Source organism: Bicyclus anynana, chromosome Z (assembly GCF_947172395.1).
Source record: "Bicyclus anynana chromosome Z, ilBicAnyn1.1, whole genome shotgun sequence".
Lineage (NCBI taxonomy): Eukaryota > Metazoa > Arthropoda > Insecta > Lepidoptera > Nymphalidae > Bicyclus > Bicyclus anynana.
Genome location: NC_069110.1, coordinates 7,303,001 through 7,319,199, shown reverse-complemented (window position 1 = coordinate 7,319,199; position 16,199 = coordinate 7,303,001). Strand labels below are relative to the sequence as shown.

General features: G+C 39.1%; 1 protein-coding gene across 1 annotated transcript in view; it reads left to right on the top strand.

Annotated features, from left to right (window-relative positions):
- Window positions 1–15,816, top strand: part of LOC112053030 (uncharacterized) — a 71,325-nt gene extending 55,509 nt beyond the window's left edge. Inside the window, exons 23-28 of the mRNA XM_052890736.1 lie at window positions 3,401–3,504; window positions 4,530–4,676; window positions 7,697–7,940; window positions 9,853–9,960; window positions 10,455–10,598; window positions 15,613–15,816. Coding sequence (XP_052746696.1) covers window positions 3,401–3,504; window positions 4,530–4,676; window positions 7,697–7,940; window positions 9,853–9,960; window positions 10,455–10,598; window positions 15,613–15,801 — 936 coding nt within the window. The 3' untranslated portion in view covers window positions 15,802–15,816. The remainder of the gene's footprint in view (window positions 1–3,400; window positions 3,505–4,529; window positions 4,677–7,696; window positions 7,941–9,852; window positions 9,961–10,454; window positions 10,599–15,612) is intronic.
- The last annotated feature ends 383 nt before the right edge of the window (window positions 15,817–16,199 follow it).

Below are 16,199 nucleotides of genomic sequence, written 5' to 3'. Positions count from 1 at the left end.
TCGAACTAAGTGGAAGTACATAATATACGTAAAATTTATTCACCTGTATATTCTGTCATATATACTTATCAACCGTATAAAAGAATTTCAGTAAAACGTCTAAGTCGCTTTTTGCGTTTTATTTAGTTTAATTCTTTTTACTTTATTATGTGTAAAGTGATTAGATTGGTAAGTGTTCTCTAGACGCTTACCAATCTAAGAACGATCCTCCTCGCTCGTATTTGGTGTTTTAATAGTAAAATGGGACTACTGTGTTTTTTTTCTGATTAAGTAAGTGCGTTTGTATTGCCTAGGAATCGTTGTCATTCGTTATGTCATCGTCAGAACGTTTAGTATTTAATGGGACTCCATCGCTCACCCTGTTGGGACCCGAATGCAAAAACTGAGCCAGTATGCCTCAACCGACAACGATATGCCTCAGCAAGGAATAGCGGCGGAATCCCTCGTTATTAAAAACGACCGGTGTATAACAAAGCTGAAAATACTTGTAAAATTAAATATAGATATATAGAACTGTTACTTGTAATTAAAATACCTAGTCATAACTTTTAATCTTTGTCAAACTAATAATAAAAAAAATAACTACAGTAGAACCCGTATATTACGATTAACCCAACTAAAAACGCGTCTTAGACGGGAAAGCGTATTAAACGGGATATGGGTGGGGGATAGTGATAAATATAACGACTAATGTACACGTACCTACAGAGTTATAAAAATTCAATCATCATTCAAAAACCAATCACGTCAAGGGTCATTTGCTGTCAGGGTGTCTTTTAGTTCTTCGAGATATCATTAGTCTTGTCCTGCAATCTTGTTTAAGGACCTTTATGATGTCCTGATTTATCTGTTGTAATTTATTAGTCGCATTTGGAATTACATTTAGGCGTATTAAACGGGATGACCAATAGTATTAGGCGTTAGGAAATGTATGAAAACATGTCTCAAGTTGTAGGGACTCGCGTAAAATGACGTATTATGCGAGAAATCGTTTTAATTAAGCGTGATCGTTTTATGCGGGTTCTACTGTATTTAAAAGTATGATCTCAACGTAATACGTGTCTATAATATAGTCTAGTCATTACATAACAATAAGTCCATTTCATTGAAAGTATCATTATATAGGTATATGTATGTTTATTTATTTTAGCCTGATTTAATAGGTATTTAAGTATATAAAGTACTTAAATGAAAATATCCCTCTCTATCGTTGTGATGGAGCAAAACATATAACAATATATTCGATGGCGTCGCGATTGGTCCTCAATGTGTTACCATGAGATATCTCGTAAAGAATTACGAGATATCTCATGGCGCACATCTTATTCTTACAGCATTAACCTCTTATAATAAAAGGACGCACAATCATGTAGAAAATTTCACTTAAAAACTGGCCAATTTAGCTTTGACAGTTTTAAAATTATTGGTAAAGAAAATTATACTTAAAGGCCTTTAAATATACCTAGTCCAATATTCAATAAAATCCCAAATTCAGAGCAAATTCAATCTTAAGGATTGAGTTCAAGGTTGAATTTATAAATGCGACTACTTGAATTGAGTGCCAAGAAGTTGTGTTTGGCACTTATTAAAGAGGGACGTTTTTTGGTCGCTGATTGGCATCCACTTTTTAATAAGAGATCGATGGCTTTGTTACTCTTTAAAGTCGCAACTACTGGCTGAAATTTAGAATGGAAATAGATTTTACTTTGGATTAACATTCGGAAAAAATCTATGGTTCTCGAGGGATTAGTGAAAAACTAAATTTCACGCGGATCAAGTCGCGGGCGTCCGCTAGTGTAGTTTATAAGCTGAGGCCAGTTTTGACCCGTAACCGGAGTCTACGTTCGGGTGATGTAACAAAAAGGGAACTCAATCCGAGGTAACCTAAACGCCTGGCTAACAAAGGCCTCTGTGAAACAATTACTGCGGTGCACTTATCGCTACATTCCCGATTGATTGGTATGGACGCCCTGAAACTAAATAATACTGATCTAACGAAATAATACTGAAGTTTTAATTATTACTAAACTTTATTTTAGTAATAAATAGTCAATATTCATTTATTTTAGTTAGGCTTAGTATAATGGAGCGAGATGAAGCGAGCTATGCTTTGGAGTTTCTATGCGTGATCGAATCAGAAATGAGGAGATCCGAAGACGAACCAAAGTCATTGACATAGCTCAGCGAGTCGCGAAGCTGAAGTGGCAATGGGCAGACCACATAGTTCGAAAAACCGATGGACGTTAGGGTCCCTCGGCGACTCCGCACCAGAAAGCGCAGTGTTGGTCGACCCTTCACTAGGTGGACCGAGGACATCAAGCGGATTTCAGGAAACCGCTGGATGCTGGCGGCTCAAAACCGTTATGCTTGGAGGTCCATCCAAGAGGCCCATGTCCATTAGTGTACTTTCATCGGCTGATAATGATGATGATGATGAGGCTAAGTTTACAAGTACTTAGGTATTAATATTTCGAGGTAATGATGATAATAATTAAGTCTAGGTTCCAAAGGCGCCTTGGTCCGAGAAGAGACCACAACAAACTCAGCCAGGTTTTTCCTTTTTTAGTTTATGACCATTTAACAATAGGTATACAAGTAGCCAGTCATGAAATACATTTCATTTCCAAGCGTTTTTGTCATTTATATAGTCACTGACACTATAATACTATGAGATCATATACATACTCAAACATACCTTGTGCATCACTCTACCTATTGGTGGAAACTATATAAAAATCCGTTTAGCAGTCTTGGAGTTTATCGCGATCAGACAAAATCAAAATCAAAATTCATTTATTTCAAGTAGGCTCAATTTACAATCACTTTTGACACGTCAGTTGACTATTTGTAAAGATTCTACCACCGGTTCGGAAGGCAGGTTCTGCTGAGAAAATACCGGCAAGAAACTCAAAAGTTGCTCTTTTGAAATGAAAAAGTCATACAGTATTATAATTTACAATTGATAACAATTACAATTTCTTATAATTTTACTTCCTGTGTGAAGGTGGAAGCTGATCCAAGGGCCTCCAAGCACCTTTATCGTTAAGGAACTCATCAATAGTGTAGTAACCTCGACTAAGTAAATGTTTTTTTAACACATTGCTTAAAGTTGTTCATTGGCAAGTCCATCACAGTCTTGGGGATCTTGTTATAGAAGAGTACACCCAAACCTACAAAAGATTTTTAACTCTTCGGAGACGATACGCAGAAATAACTAATTTATGCCCGTGTCTAGTAAGACGTGAGTTTAAATCTCCTTTTCGTTTGTACAAATTAATATTTTGTCTTATATAGACTTTACTGTTATATTGTTGTATATATACTGACAGAGCGATTGACTCAGCGGAAGATGTTTTATTATATGTAGATTAGTTTTCACATTAAGTTTTATTTCTTACAGTTCATGCCAATCGTCATTGGGCAAAACTCCGATGACGAAATGTCTTTCTATTTCCTGGACCCCGGACCGTTTTCGAAGTCTTTAACTGGAAAACCGAAATTAAAGTAAGAATTATGATTACTATACTAGAGCTCAAACATCTTGAAATCTATATAGATTTTAGTAGTCACTTTGTATTACAACAAATAAATCTATTAACATAAAATTGAAATTTTTGAAAAACCTTGAAGGATATTATAAATTACACTCTCGATCAAGTCATCAATATTCTCTTTCAGTGCTTCATTTGAGACTCCCCTCGAGTATATTTGCAGACATTCGGTTATTCTTCACCACTTTCAACCTTCTTCTTTCAACTTTTAAACGACTCAACCGATTTTTATCAAACATGTCTAAGAATACACACACATAAGTCACCTTACATACAAAAAAAAATAAAATCGCTTCATCCGTTATAGTGCCACAGACAGACAGACAGATACGTCAAACTTATAACACCCCTCCTTTTTGCGTTGGGGGTTAATTAACGAAAAATTAATTATAGTTATTTTTATTATTTAGTATTTATTTAATTTTTCAAATTTTTATGTAATTCATTCAGTATTAATTAAGTATTTACGGCGAGGTCCGTCTTTTGTTGAAGGATCCACCCCACTCTTTGGAGTATTTAGTTTATAATTGAACATACTTGACCTTTCAATAGTGCTTATAAACTAAGCCTACTTGAAATAAACAAAATTTATATAAAAAAATATAGAGTGTTAATTGATTATGAAACAACAGCTAAAACTCACGGGATATTAGGTTGGAGTATGCCCGACTAGTTTCGAACCCATACGGGTCCTTAGTCATGAGCTGGTCCTTGCATCGCGGCACGATCCACACTGCGAAGCGGCTGCGCGACGCGCTGCTGCTCGCATTGCGCGCTGAGAGTGGTGGGAAGTGAAGGTTCCGTTACACTCTCCGACGGTTCATTAATGTCATCTTCATTAGACTCGTCTGCTTGTAAGCAAACCGAACTAACGCTATCTTGTTCCAATGATAGAAATAGCGGTTTCCACGTGAGTTTTAGCCGTTGTTCCATAATCAATTAATATGAATAACACTCACGATAGTATAAATTTTTAAGAGTGGTATACATCGGTGAAACGGGGCCGAACAAGAACGTCTCCATAGAAGTTGAAACAGAGAAGCAATTGAGTGATATATACTACGTGTCGGACGCTCCCGTCGATCATATTGGCGAGTCGGCCTACATGCCCCTTCAGCCTGGAAAGTAAGAGAAATACTCTTTATCTACCGTTCTTTACTACATCATTATTGAGTTGTGATAGCCACGTGGATATGACAGCGTGCATAAGGTTGTCTTTTAGAAATGCACTAGTCATCATAATCATCATCATATCGTCCGATGGACGTCCACTGCAGGACATAGGCCTGTTACTGCATACATACAGTATACATACAGTCCTTGGGTCCAGGAACAAAATATTTATTCATAGCCTACCTATCTTTGTGTATGTGAAAAGCGGTTCAGTGGATCCAGAGATTACCTACTTTCCTACAAACTTTACCTCATTATAATATTAGTAAATATAAAAAAAACGTGACTAAGCCATCATTCGCACGAGAGTTTTTTTTAACGGACGTTAAAAAAGTGTTCAAATACAACATATACATTCCCAAGTATATGTTCACAAGACATCATTTTTAAAAAACGAAGCTTTTTTTATTGAGCAGTGTTGCATTTGGGCGTTGGAAATCTATCCTAATATTATGCAGCTGAAGAGTTTGTTTGTTTGTTGGATTGAACGCGCTAATCTCAGGAACTACTGGTACAATTTGAAAAAATCTTTCAGTGTTAGATAGCCCATTTATCGAGGAAGGCTATAGGTAAGCTATTTTATACCCGTATGAATTAAACGTAAATAAAAGCACCAACGCTGGGTTTTTAACGTATCGCTTTTTTAACTCTCGTGCGAATGAGGACTAAAAGTTAAAATAAAATTATACAGTGAACGCTGATACAATATGATAGATTGAGTCAGTTGCATTCGGTTACTAATTTGTTTTCTATCCTGAGCACAAAATAGTAAGGTATGTCCACCCATCAATTCTGGCGTCTATCACCCTTTATTGGAAAAGTGCTCTTCGCTGGATGAAATATCGCGGATTTTTACGGATTTATTATATACACTAGTGGACGACCGCGTCTTCATGTTTTCTCCGATTACATTTTTTTGTAACAAAAGGTTATAAAGGCCAAATAACAAACCAACACTCTTACCGCGTAACGCCGTTGGCGTACCGCCAAGCGATTTAGCGTTCCGGTACGATGTCGTGTAGAAACCGAAAGGGGTGTGGATTTTCATGCTCCTTCAAATAAGTAATCCCGCTTCCATGTTAGAGGGCATCATCACTTACCATCAGGTGAGATTGTAGTCAAGGTTGTAACAAAACTTGTTAAGAAAATAAAAATTTCTTTACTTCAAAGTTACTACATACAATATGGCGTGATAGCCCAGTGGATATAACCTCTACCTTCGATTCGGAGGGCGTAAGATCGAATCCGGTTCGGGGCATGCACCTTCAACTTTTAAGTTTTGTGTCAAACGCTGAAAGAAAACATCGTGAGGAAACCTGCATGACTGAGAATTTTCTTAGTTCTAGTATTTATAATTTATTTATTTCCGCTAGTATTTGTATAAAAAGTCATATAGATAAGTGCGTCCACTGATCCGAATCGTACGGATTTTTCTGCCATAAAATTAATAACCAGTTTGATGCGATGCGTCCGATATGTACCATACGGATCAGTGGACGCCTACTATAAGGGCCCTGTGGGGTGTCAATCTGAGGGGCAGATGTTAAGCCCCAAGTGTAATTACTAACCATGCATGCCTTTCAGACACAGTAATGCTACTTTTTGGCAGCGTTGTAGTACTTCCCCGGATGGACTGTCACAAACACTCGTCTACTATAGAAATATACAAACACGTACACGTAAACGTAAATAAAATCATGTACAGATTTTGCAAGCATACGTTTTTAGTATATTTAGAGATGAAATATCAATATCGGTGAAAGGTGAAACAAAAAAGAAATTTCATTTCCATTGCACAATGCGATTACACGGTCATTTTTATTAAGAGCCTTCCGTTTTGCTTGGTTTGTTTGTGCTCACATAAAGCTTTACATTTTATAAACTGATTCGAAAGGTTATTTTTCCAAAAAAGCAAATCCCTTCCGAGTGGTATTAAAACATTGGATGTATATTGGATGGAGATTATCGAGAATGGACTCCTAAGGGTTAGAGCACACACTCGGAAATGTATCGTCCGTAACCGTATCGCCTCGCCGTCTACGAGGCGTTGACTCAGCTACGTATAGTTCAATCAGTTTCATCATCATCATTATCAACCCATATTCGGCTCACTGCTGAGCTCGAGTCTCCTCTCAGAATGAGAGGGGTTAGGCCAATAGTCCACCACGCCGGCCCAATGCGGATTGGCAGACTTCACACACGCAGAGAATTAAGAAAATTATCTGGTATGCAGGTTTCCTCACGATGTTTTACCGTTTACTCCTTTACCGTTTGAGATACGTGAAATTTAATTTCTTAAAATGCACACAAATGAAAAGTTGCAGGTGCATGCCCCCCGGATTCGAACCCACACCCTGCGGAATCGGTGGCAGAGGTCCACTGGGCCATCACGGCATGGGTACAAAATATGAATAAAACAAGAGTAACTGAAGGGGAACGGACGGCCGTAAGCTTGCAGACAGCGAGCCGTTACGTTACGTTACGTTACGATTCAGATAATAGTGAGGAATTTCATATAAAGAATGCTTGTCGGATCGAGTCGACACGATGTCGATCCCTTTCGAGTTGGTATGTGTGTTATTACCCTAATTGGGAACTTTCCTGTGCTAGCAGCGTATAAGTTTTAAGATTTCATTGTTTTTAATAACTCAATTCAATAAATTTATGTGCAGATCACAAGAATATTTCATCATCATATCAGCCGATGGACGTCCACTGCAGGACATAGGCCTTTTGTAATGACTTCCAAACATCGCGATACTGAGCCACCTGCATCCAACGAATCCCTGCGACTCGCTTGATGTCGTCAGTCCACCTGATGGGGGGGGGGGAGGGGGCTTTCGACCAACACTTCGAATATTTATAATTGATATAAACTCTATTTAGCCGCAAAATACTGTGTTAGGAGTGTTAGGAGTAATAAGTCCGACCCCTTTGTCGTTGAGTTATTGATGTTCTATTTTGGTCTCCAGGTTTTCATGGCGTGCCGACAGCGCTGGTGGTGAAGTGTCAGGGTCTGGTGAAGGAGACCTTCGAGCTGGTGGCGTATACGTATTGTGCATCCGAGAGCGGCTGGGGAGGCTCGATAATGCCGTGTTACATGCACCCAACGCCCCGAACGAGTTGAATCTAGTCTGGATAGTGCCCCAATACTTGCTCATTTCAATGGCCGAGATTATGTTTGCAGTGTCGGGCCTCGAATTCTCGTTTACACAAGTATGATCAATGATCAATATCAGGGAGGCTATCCTGTAACGATGTCTTTATCAGTGAGCTTCGAGCTCGTATCTATCGCTCTCTGTCTATAGTTTCGTGTTAGACAGAGACAAATAGAGGTGAATTCGAAAGTCGCACTTGCGGGTTACAAAAAACATCGTTACTGAATAGCTATCCAGTTGTATATAAGAGCATTTAGAAACTATGTTCGATTTGGTAGCTTGTATTTTTAGTAGGACAAACAGATGGGCAACTTATGTGAAAATTCGTCGCACATTGTCGTCGTACAAAAAAAAAGTAACGTGCATGGTCAGCGTATAAATACTATACACACTCACAAAAAAATACACTTTAATAATTTTGTACTTTGAGCGAATGAATGTATGAATGAATGAATCATGTTTTTTTTCTTTTACATTAAATAAGATATAAATGAAAAGTTGAGCCTTAAACGTTTTGCCATATTTGGTGTACTAGCTGACGCCGCGCGGTATTTTCCGCGTGGTTCCCGTTCCCGTAGGAATACGGGGATAATATATAGCCTTTAGCCTTCCTCGATAAATAATCTTCTTCCTATCTAACACACAAAGAATTTTTCAAATCGGACCAGTAATTCCTGAGATTGGCGCGTTCAATCAAACAAACAAACTCTTCAGCTTTATAATATTAGTATACATTTATATTACAATTTACTAGCGGACCCCCTGCGTTTTTACCAACATAGTTCCAGTCCCCTTGAGAATATGGGGATAAAATATAGGCTATTTTACTCGCTGATAATGAAACTTTTAATTGATGGTTGAAAGAAATAATTTTATTGAAAAAAGTATTACTTGTTTATAATATTACTGTAGATTTATACTGTTTAATTATATCAGTGTAGGTAGATGTTTTTATTCCAATAGGGAATTGAGGTCAAACTAAAGACGTATAACAAGTAGTACGATGTCTGAAAGATCTACAGCTTCTTTATTATTCACACAACAGTAACAGCAACAGCAATAAAAAAAAATCGAAACCAATTTGTAAGAAAATCGTTAACTAATATTTAAAAATTCATCTACTTTATTTCCGTATGCACTACTTTCACTACGTTGCTGTAGAATGAATAATAGATCGACCAATACGTCACTTAATTAGCACAAGCACTTGCTCGAAGAGTGTGCCAGAAAGACTCTTTTGATTATCGCACGGTTGCATTTTTGCTAGTGTGTCTAACTATCCATTCTAGTATAGACCATAGCTTGAAATGTGCATTTTTAGGGTACTGTAGTCCACGAGGAACCCTTATAGTTTCGCCATGTACGTCTGTCTGTCCGCGGCTTATCGCAGATTTTACTACTAGAAGCTGTTAATTAGCATGAGTATGTAACTTAGAAACATTAATTAGAAATTGAAAATTGCATACTAATTCCGTTGCTAATTAAAAAAGTTGTCAGTAAGATAACTCACAGTCTGTTTAAAGTAGAAAAATGAAAATTGGTATGTGTATGTATATTAATTACGCCTATAAAGTGGTAAAAAGAAAATTTGTAAAAATAAATTTTGGTTTTCCTTCCCTGCATGCAAAGAGAAAATGAATTTCTTATTGTCTATCCCATGGTGTGGGGTATTGTTATCGGTATTTTTGAGCATTACATAGAGGATGAAAGTGCTAACTTAATCTACGGATCCCTACACTGCGCGTGCCCCGTCACACACTTAGCATGTTTTTTTTATTCTATGGCAAGTTAGACTTTTACTGAGATATCAGCTGCATGGTTATTTAGATTTACCTTAGTTATTTAAATGAATTATGCTCAAAAATATTTATTAAGGTACACTTTTGGAGAAGATTTCTCGTAACATGGGTATCGAGTTAAGCTCGTTAGGCTGATGATTAATGACACATCATTAGAATTTTCTTTTTCAGGCTCCCAAAAGTATGAAGACCATCACAATAGCGGCTTGGTACATGTCCGTTGCCATTGGCAACCTCATTGTAATACTTGTTGCACAAACCAAGATATTCGAATCTAGGGTACGTCATTATGTAAACTCATCATCATTAACAGCCGATGGACGTCCACTGTTGGATATGGCCATCAGACCCGAGCCACCAGCATCTAGCGGCTTTTTGCACCCCGCTAGATTTCTTCGGTTCATCTAGTGGGGGGTCGACCAACACTGCGCGTTCCGGTGCGGGAATGACTGAAATTTGGCATGCAGGTAGATGTTATGATGTAGGCATTCGCTAAGAAAGGGTTTGATCAATTTTACCCCCAAGGGGATAAAATAAGGGATGAAAGTTTATATGAAACCGATTTGGCTGAAATTTGGAATGGAAATCTAAAGTAAAATCACTTTAGATTAACATATATGTTACTTTTCATCCCGGAAATATCCATAGTTCCCGAGGGATTTGTGAAACACTAAATTTTACGCAGACGAAGTCGCGGGCGTCCGCTAGTTATTAAATATCTAACTATTTCTGTAGAAAGTGAATTAATTAGTTATTTTAATGTTTATTTACAGGCGATAGAATTCTTTGTGTACGCTGGAATGTTGATGGCGGCCATGTTGGTATTCCTGCGGATCGCTCACGGTTATTGTACAAGAACTATGGAAGGAGATGGCTCCTCGATTGAAAGCCAACCGTTGCTGCGAAACCAGTCTAGGGTTAGATATATTTCATTATTGAATACGACTTCAAGGAGACACGTCTCAGAGCGGGAGCATAAGATGCGCTCCGGACTTGCAACCACCGAGACGAGGCGGGGAGGGGTGAAATCGTTGCGACGTGGGAGCGGCACCGCTCAGTTGTTTATACGTTACAACATTACTTTATTATTAGAGGGCCTAGTGGCAGTTTGATACTGTTACCGTCACGTAACGTAAACGCGAATTTCCAAGGAATTGAAACAGCGCCATCTAGTGGCACTACTGCACAACTGTTTCAATTCCATATAAATTTGCGTAAACGTCAACGTAATAGTAACAGTATGAAAATATTGAAAACTCCCACTAGGCACACAGATGTCCCACGCTGCTACGACGCCGCTGCGACATAACGTTGCGGCGCCGCACCGCTCGTGTGCCCACTGATACGATGAAATCTTTGCGTTGCGGCGCCGCAATGCATCGTGTGCCGCCGCTCTCACTGCGTCGGGTCAACGATTGTTTGCAAACGGGGCAGAAACATGATATTAGCGCCCTTAGTTAATTAGTGCTTCAGTTTTATTCGTAGATCTTCTATTTAAGGATGACGGTTTGCCTTTGTAGTGGTAAGATGTAAAGACAGCCGCGTTTCTATGTGAAACTCCACCGTTAGAAAAGCAGAAATATTTTGTATTCATTATCATCTATGTTACTTACCAACAGTTTTTTTTTTGTGAACGGATTTTAATGTTACAATTCTTCTGAAATTATCACCTGTCTTCATAAGCAACGGGTTTTTGGTAAATGCCTGTGTCACACCTGCTTTGACCTCCCGTTGTATTACTCTGAATTTTTTTTTTTTTTTTTATTCTTTAAAAGTTAGCCCTTGACTACAATCTCACCTGATGGTAAGTGATGATGCAGTCTAAGATGGAAGCGGGCTAACTTGTTAGGAGGAGGATGAAAATCCACACCCCTATCGGTTTCTACACGGCATCGTACCGGAACGCTAAATCGCTTGGCGGTACGTCTTTGCCGGTAGGGTGGTAACTAGCCACGGCCGAAGCCTCCCAACAGCCAGACCTGGACAAATTAAGAAAATCTCAATCTGCCCAGCCGGGGATCGAACCTAGGACCTCCGTCTTGTAAATCCACCGCGCATACCATTGCGCCACGGAGGCCGTCAAATAGAATAGAATAATTTTCACAAATCGCTTCTGCTGTAACACCGTTTGTGCTGTGAACTTATTAGTACATCCACAAACAAGCCGTCTTGCGAAAGTATAATAATAAATATAATTAGCCCTATAATCCGAAATTTACAAATTTAATCGATCGATCGATTCGAAATCAATCCATATTTGGTTCACTGCTGAGCTCGAGTCTCGTCTCAGAATGACAAGGGTTAAGGCAATAGTCTACCACTCTAGCTCATTGCGGATTGACAGACTTCACACACTAGAGAATTAAGAAAATTCTCTGGTAATATCTCTGGTTGATAATGATGATGATGATTAAAGGGGGCGTATTGGACAAAGTACTTGTGTATTCTGTGATATAGTTAAAATAATTGCCAATTTTATTTTTATACAACTAAGTTAATAATCCCTCCAATCAAAGATTGCGTTGATTAATGATCATTAAACATAATATATAGATACATTACGCTATAGTACTTCAATTTATGGTTCGACATAACAAAGATAACATTTTATCATTAAAAAAGACAACACGTACCAGTACGGTCGTACCAGATTTTGTGTCACACTTTCGCAGTAATCAACAAAGAGCTAGGTCTCAAGCTATACGCTCGTATCACAAAAGAAAATCTTTGTCCTATTTAAGCAGTGTTTTTACCGACAACGACATAGGTGGACATTTTTGATTTAAAAAAAAAATATAATCTTTTTACTTTAATCTAAAAACAATACTTTTCTATACTTCCATAAAAACAATTAGTAATAATACTTTAAAGTCAATTTGAACTTTAATACCTTAAAGTTCAAGTGTTAATGGAGAGGTTCCGGGAAGGCAAAATAATTGAGTGACATTATGGTAGAGGTAGGTAGAGGTAGGGTAGGATAGGGATAGGAAAGAGGCAGGGTAGTGGTAGGGTAGAGTTAGGGTAGGGGTAGGATAATGGTAGGGTAGAAGTAAGGTAGGGTTAGGGTAGAGATTCGGGTAATATGTCACTAATCGGAGATAAGTCCTCGAGTTGATAACGCTTTCAGTGTTCCCGAAGCGATCTCAATAACACAAAAGGAGAATTCGATTTACGAGTGAAGCTGGCTGGGTTGCGGTAGTTTACAAAATGTTCCCGTGGCTCAGTCATCACGCGACGAGTGGGGTTTTTTAGTCGGTTGAAGTCCGACATAACCTTCTTACCTCCCTGTGGCGAGAAGGTATTTATGAGGATTTCCCCACGTTAAAAAAAAGGGTAGGGTTCGGGTAGGGGTAGGGTAGAGGTAGGGTGGAAGTAGGGTAGGGTATGGGTAGGGAAGAAGTGTACGTAAGTCAACGTAATTTCTATGGTCATCTGTACTAATACTATAACTACCTCATTGGACCAGTGGTTATGTTGCATCGGATCACAAGGTTCTGGGTACGAATCCTTGGTCGGGTCATGGAAATACGTTGAGTTTTATTTTCGTCTAAGACATTTTCAGTAAAAATTCTCAGTTGAGAAGTTGGTGGTGTTACATACAATAACAAATTTATGATGTGAAGCGAAATGAGTTATGAGAATTTTAATTAAAATGTTTTCATCAAAATGCAACTCTTCTTTAGTCAATTTGCGATGTTGCTCGCAGATAGAATTCTTTGCCATTAAATTTAAATATTCTGTAAAATGCCGTAAAAGTAAACATCGGAGAGAAAAACATTATGAAGACTTGTAGGTATCTAAGAGTACTAACACTAATGGATCTTTCAATAGATTTGCCCTTTGATGGCACTTGTGTGACACAACTTTCCACTCTTTAGTCGTTAAGACTATTTTATAAAACATTTTTATTCCAGCGAACTACAAAGACTGTCTCGTTGGTTCAGAGGTTAGGTTATGCGGCTTCGAATTACGAGGTTTGTTGTGTTCATGGTTCATGGTTGTTGTTCATGGTCTCCATGGCGCAATAGTGTGCTAGGTGAATTTACAAGACGGAGGTCCTGGGTTCGATCCCCGGCTGGGTCCCCGATTGAGGTTTTCTTAATTAGTCCAGGTCTGGCTAGTGGGAGGCCGTGGCTAGTTACCACCCTGTCGACAAAGACGTACCGCCAAGCCTTTTAGCGTTCCGGTACGATGACGTGTAGAAACCGAAAGGAGTGTGGATTTCATCCTACGCCTAATAAGTTAGCCCGCTTCCATCTTAGACATCTTAGATTGCATCATTACTTACCATCAGATGAGATTGTAGTCAAGGGCTAACCTGTAGAGAATAAAAAAATATATACATGTCGGAGAAAACGGGTTTGACATCAAAAGCGGCTGTCTGAAAAACACTATTATTGAATGAAAGTCTGTCAGGTCTAATAATTCCCACTAAGAATGTTACAAATAAACCCTGAGTGGCAGAGACCTTGAGTGGAGTCACGCACTTGTGAACGATGTTTGTACGACAATAATGAGCTACGACGAGAGATCATCCACGCAGACCCTCACGGGTTTCGGGGTTACCGGCTCGGCGATGGCCTCTTACGGTGGTTGCAAACGCCGCTTGCGACTACAGGCAGGTCACTGGGTCAGGCCTCGTGCGTCCCGATGGTATGGCGCGATCCCTCGCAGGTGCTGGGATTGCGCTCCGTCGGCGCGTGCGAACATTGAGGTGCTCAGGCGGCGAATGTGATCGTCCAGGCTCTCGATGTTCAGGTCTCTGGAGATGACCTGGTTCCGTACGTAGCGTGCGGCGGCTGTAATTGTACGCAGCGCTAAAGAAAAAATAATGAGCTAGATCACCCGAGCGGTCTCTTATATCCCAGCACTCGATCTCCACTATTCCCCATTTAGCTTCGTACTATCTCGATTCATGACGACACGAGTCGACTGATGAAATAACTTATTCGCGCCGACATACATATATAAAACATTACAGCGAACGCGACTTTAGGTACAGGCGATATGCAATATTTAGGTGATCGAGCACCACTCGGCTCGAAGTCGGAACTCATAATTAATTTCTCCAAGGATAACACCATATCCTTGCAGACGCTCGCTCGCGCTGTCCGGCTGCGAAATTACTCGCCTTTGTATTTATGACGGGCTCTATCCCATAAAATAATTGAAATAAAATTGAAATTTAACTTGGCTGTATTTACTCACTATCGGAAACAAAGAAAATCTTGGGAAAAGGGCAAGAAAGGTTTTCTTTTTCTTTTTCGTTATACTCGTTTGTTGTCTAATGCTATGTACCTACTCATAAATGGTAGATTAATGATTTAGATTATGTTATTTTGGAATTTCTACTTTACCTTGTAGTACAAATTGGATAAGAGCATATGAGAATCTGTGAGAATCATATAAGCTGCAAAAACGTATATTTCGACTATCTCAGGGTAATCAAAATTTATAAGGTAGCTTTCGTTGACCTAAAACTATACTTGTAATAATACCTAGTAATACCACAGGTAATACCGTCAATGGACCTTTATGATTACTGCAAGTATAAATACTGCAAGTATCTTAAATGGTTATTAAATTATACAAATAAAGCCTTCATCCGTAGTTATACGTAAGTAACTACAATTTTGTACGGAACAGTCCGTGAGCGGGTCTTATTGGTGTCCTTATTTTTTTTTAAATGACCACCACCACTAAACTGGCAGAGTATGTTGTGGGCTCTTCTCGAAACAAGGCGCGTTTGTAACCCTCGTAATTTTAGTTTTAAGTTTTCGAATATTATTACCACCATTAAATTAAATTAAATTATGACATAATGACCTTTCAAAAGTGCTTGTAAACTAAGCCTAATTGAAATAAAATGAATTTTGACTTGATTTGACTATTTGTAAATTTTAATTACTTACATGTAATTATTCTATGCAGGCTATGTCGGTGCACTCTGCGACTACAAGTAATCACCCGTTCAGCTGCCTCAGTCGCGACAGTAGCGGGGCCTCATGCTTGGGACACATGGAACGAGCGAGGACGTCGGCGTGGCCCGTTTACACCGTTGTGCATGTTGGTACACCTAGTACTAACGACGATCTGGCTACGACTCTTGCAAAGGACTGAAATACTACCGTTACACTCTTCGACTACTAATACTCGCCAATTCAGTTGTGTCACCCGCTACAAGAACTCGTGTTTGGGTCATATGGATGGAGCGAGGACGTCAGTGTAGCCCGTTTACACCGTTGTTCATGTTGGTACACCTAGTGCTAACAACAATCTGGCTACGACTCTTGTAAAGAACTGAAAGACTATACCGTTACACTCTGCGACTACTAGTACTCGCCAGTTCATTTGTGTCACAAGGTACAAGAACTCGTGCTTGGGTCACATGGATCAAGCGAGGACGTCAGCGTAGCCCGTTTACACCGTTGCTTATGTTGGTACACACAGTGCTAATAACAATCTGACTACGACTTTTACAAAGGACTGAAAAGGTTATAGTTACTGCGGCTACAAGT